This window comes from Tupaia chinensis, unplaced genomic scaffold, assembly GCF_000334495.1.
Source record: "Tupaia chinensis unplaced genomic scaffold, TupChi_1.0 Scaffold149383_1, whole genome shotgun sequence".
Taxonomy (NCBI): Eukaryota; Metazoa; Chordata; class Mammalia; order Scandentia; family Tupaiidae; genus Tupaia; species Tupaia belangeri.
This window is the reverse complement of record NW_006209227.1, coordinates 2,938,976-2,942,044: the sequence shown is the minus strand read 5'-3', so window position 1 is coordinate 2,942,044 and position 3,069 is coordinate 2,938,976. Positions and strand designations below refer to the sequence as shown.

General features: G+C 63.3%; 1 protein-coding gene across 1 annotated transcript in view; it reads right to left on the bottom strand.

Annotated features, from left to right (window-relative positions):
* The window catches only part of DGKD (diacylglycerol kinase delta), a gene marked incomplete at its 5' end in the record, with an annotated part of 70,402 nt that overhangs the window by 10,510 nt on the left and 56,823 nt on the right, over positions 1-3,069 (bottom strand). Inside the window, 4 exon segments of the mRNA XM_014585251.1 lie at positions 922-1,056; positions 1,835-1,948; positions 2,662-2,769; positions 2,921-3,017. Coding sequence (XP_014440737.1) covers positions 922-1,056; positions 1,835-1,948; positions 2,662-2,769; positions 2,921-3,017 — 454 coding nt within the window.

The following is a 3,069-nucleotide window of genomic DNA, read 5'->3' as shown; positions in this document are numbered from 1 at the left end:
GGGGGCAGCGAGAACGGAGGCGGGCGGGGCAGCTCGCACTTCTGCTTGTCCTCCCAGGACTTCAGGGTGTTCTCAAAGGCCTAGGATGAAGATGGAAAGCCCAGATTATGCTGCACTGGGAGGGCAGGAGGGGCAGAGAGGGGTGGCAGGAGAGAGGAGCAGAGGGAGAGAGAGGCAGAGAGGTAGGAAGGGAGGGGGAGAGAGACGGGAAGGAGGGGGGCGGGGGGCACTGGAACAGGAGCACGCTTCCATGACAGACACCAGGGAACACCAGCAAAGCAAGAGCTGGGAAAGGGGGGACACAGGCGTTTCTGTTTGTTTCTGTTTTAAATGTCACAGAGAGGCAATGGTCCTAGAAATAACTGTTTGGCTGGTTTAAGATTTATGTGGTGTGGGGACCAGCAGCTGGCACAATGGCTATTCGCTGGACTCCCATGTAGTCAACCGCAGTTGAAGTCCCAGACCCGGTGGCTTAAACTCACACCAGGCGTGTGCGTGCGTGCCCAAGTTCCCGAGAGGAGAATGGAGGAGAAGGGATTGTAGTGTGGCCATCCCCCTGGGGGGTGATTTCTCACTTTCTGTCTCCCTGTCTCTCTCTCTCTGGTGAACGCATGCACCATATAGCAAAAAAAAAAAAATGTATGTGGTTTGTCTGTGTGCACGTGTGCATGTGTGCACTTAAACACCAGCAGGAAACATGAAAAACGGGCCAACCGTTGACACAGAGGCCGAGGCCCTGGGTCCACGGCCACCTGTGCAGCTCCCGTGCTGTTCCTCGTGACGAGGGAAACGCTCCAGGAGTGTGCACGCCCGCAGTCCCAAGCGGAGAAAGAAGGGACAGCGGTGTGGCCGTTCCCCAGGGACGCTTCCTCAGCCCCCCAGCAGACACCAGCACAGACAGGCCCGCCAGCCACACCTTACCCTGTCCCTGGTCAGCGTCTGTGCGCGGTTCTTGTGGACGATGCGGATGTACCCCGGGGGCTGGACCCAGGCCTCTCCGTCCACCTGCACAGGAACGCCCTCGTCCCCCAGGATGGAGATCCTCACCGTGCGACACTGCAGACAATGATGGCACCTTGACTGCACGAAACCGTCGGGGTTCTCGAGCACCTTATGCACCACGGTAGCCTCCTGGCTCCCCAGCTGCCCACCGCGGGAGGCTGGGCTGACACGTAGGGGCCTCGGCCAATAGCGTGGCTCCCGGAGCGGCTGAGGCCCGCACAGCCACGGAGCCCAAGGCCTGCTTGACAAGCCCTCACAGCTCAGATACAGTGTCCAGTGCCCGAGCTTGGGCAGGCGTGGGCAAGGCATGACCACCACAAGCTCCGAGGCCACACCCTCTGCAGACAACCAGGACAGACAAAGGTCCAGCACATGGACGAGGGTGCCCTGTTTCTCCAGTTAACACTGCCACAGTTCAAAGGTGAATAATCACCCACTGCTGGGCAGACAGGGCAGGAGAGCCAGCAGCCTAGGGTCAGGCCAGAGGGGTCACAGCACCGCACCCGCCGTCTTGTACAGAGCCGGCCCCGCAGGCTCAGCGCCTGCCCAGCCCCGTGGTCAGCGACAGGAGCCCTGCCTGCCTCCCCTCCCACCAACAGGCAAGACCACATGCCTCTAACACTCAGGGCCCTTGCCCCCACCAGCTGCGGTAGGGAAGTCAAGGCAAGTGGGCTCAGGCCGGGCTCAGGCCACCAAAGGGCTTTCCACACGCAGCTGTGGAGGGCGGCGGCCAGCAGGGGCCTCCTCACGTCCAGGGGTCGTGAGCGAAGCTGGCGCGCTCTCGGCCAGCGGGCCCCGGGGGACGGGGGCGGCTCTGCCGCCCGGCCATTACCTGTGCGATGCGGTGGTGCTGCAGCTTGATCACGCGGGACACGGCCATCTGCATGCTGCCGAACACCGCCACCACCTCCAGGATCTTGTCGTCAAACGACGGGGCCGCGAAAGTCTGAAAGGTGGTGGGAGCTGACCCAGGGCCGTGGGTCCCCCACACTCGCACGCTCACTCCAGAACGGGACTCAGCGAGACAGGCTGGCTCCCAAGGAGTGGGTGCAGCTGCCGCCCCAGGGAGCACATGCCCAGGGGCTGTCGCACTCCCCCCCAGGGACGGTCTCAGATCTGCCACTTCCTGGCCGTGACTGGGCAGGGCTCTTCCCGCCTCTCTTCCTCAGTCCCCCTGCCCGCTGGGGGTGGTACTGGTTGGGTCCTCCAAGGGCCGCTATGAGGACTGTATGGGCTCACATGGCAGGGCGCCCCGGGCAGCATGGCCACGGAACGTGCGTGACACCTGAGGGCAGTTCTCATGCGCAAACCCGTCAGCACCTCCCACAGCCCTGAGCACAGCGTCCACACCTCCTGACTTCCACATCCTAACAAGATCCCTGCGATCGGGAACCTTCCTCCATACACCCTGAGCCTGGGCATTCTGTTCCCTGCCTAGAACAGCCACTCCTCTTCCTCGCTGGGCCAGCCCCAGCCTTCGTCAGCCTTCGCTGGCCCCTTGCTGATGGCATGTGCTCCCCTCCACAACCTGGAGTGAGGTGTTGGGGGCGTCTGCCGTGGTCTCACGGTACCCCCGCCGCAGCACCACGGAGCTGTCCGCCCGAGTCACAACAGAGCAGCCGCTCCCCCTCCCTCTGTACCCAGCACCCGGGTACGTACGTCGTCTTCCTTGGTGCCCCCCCAGAAGTTGGTCCCTCCGGCATAGCTGGGGATGTTGAGGACAGCGATGCCCTGGAGACTGGGCAGTGGGATGGGCCGCCCGTCACACTGAGCAGAAACGCAGGGCAGAAAAGGGCACTTGTCAGCAGGCAGGCCCACGGCCCCGGCCGGGCCAGTCAGCAGTGCTGTGCGCCGGCGAGGCGGGGCAGGGGCAAGCGGGTGAGAGACAGGCCACGGCCACAGTGCCGCCTTCCCTCACCTCCAGCAGGACCTTCTGTTCCAGGTTCCGGTAGGTTCTGTGCAGCAGCTCTTTGGTTCCAAGGACCCCGTACCACATCATATTCTTGGTTCGACTCCTAGAGACAAGCAGAGGCTTGGCAGGGGCCGCGGTGAGCCAGCTGGCCACCG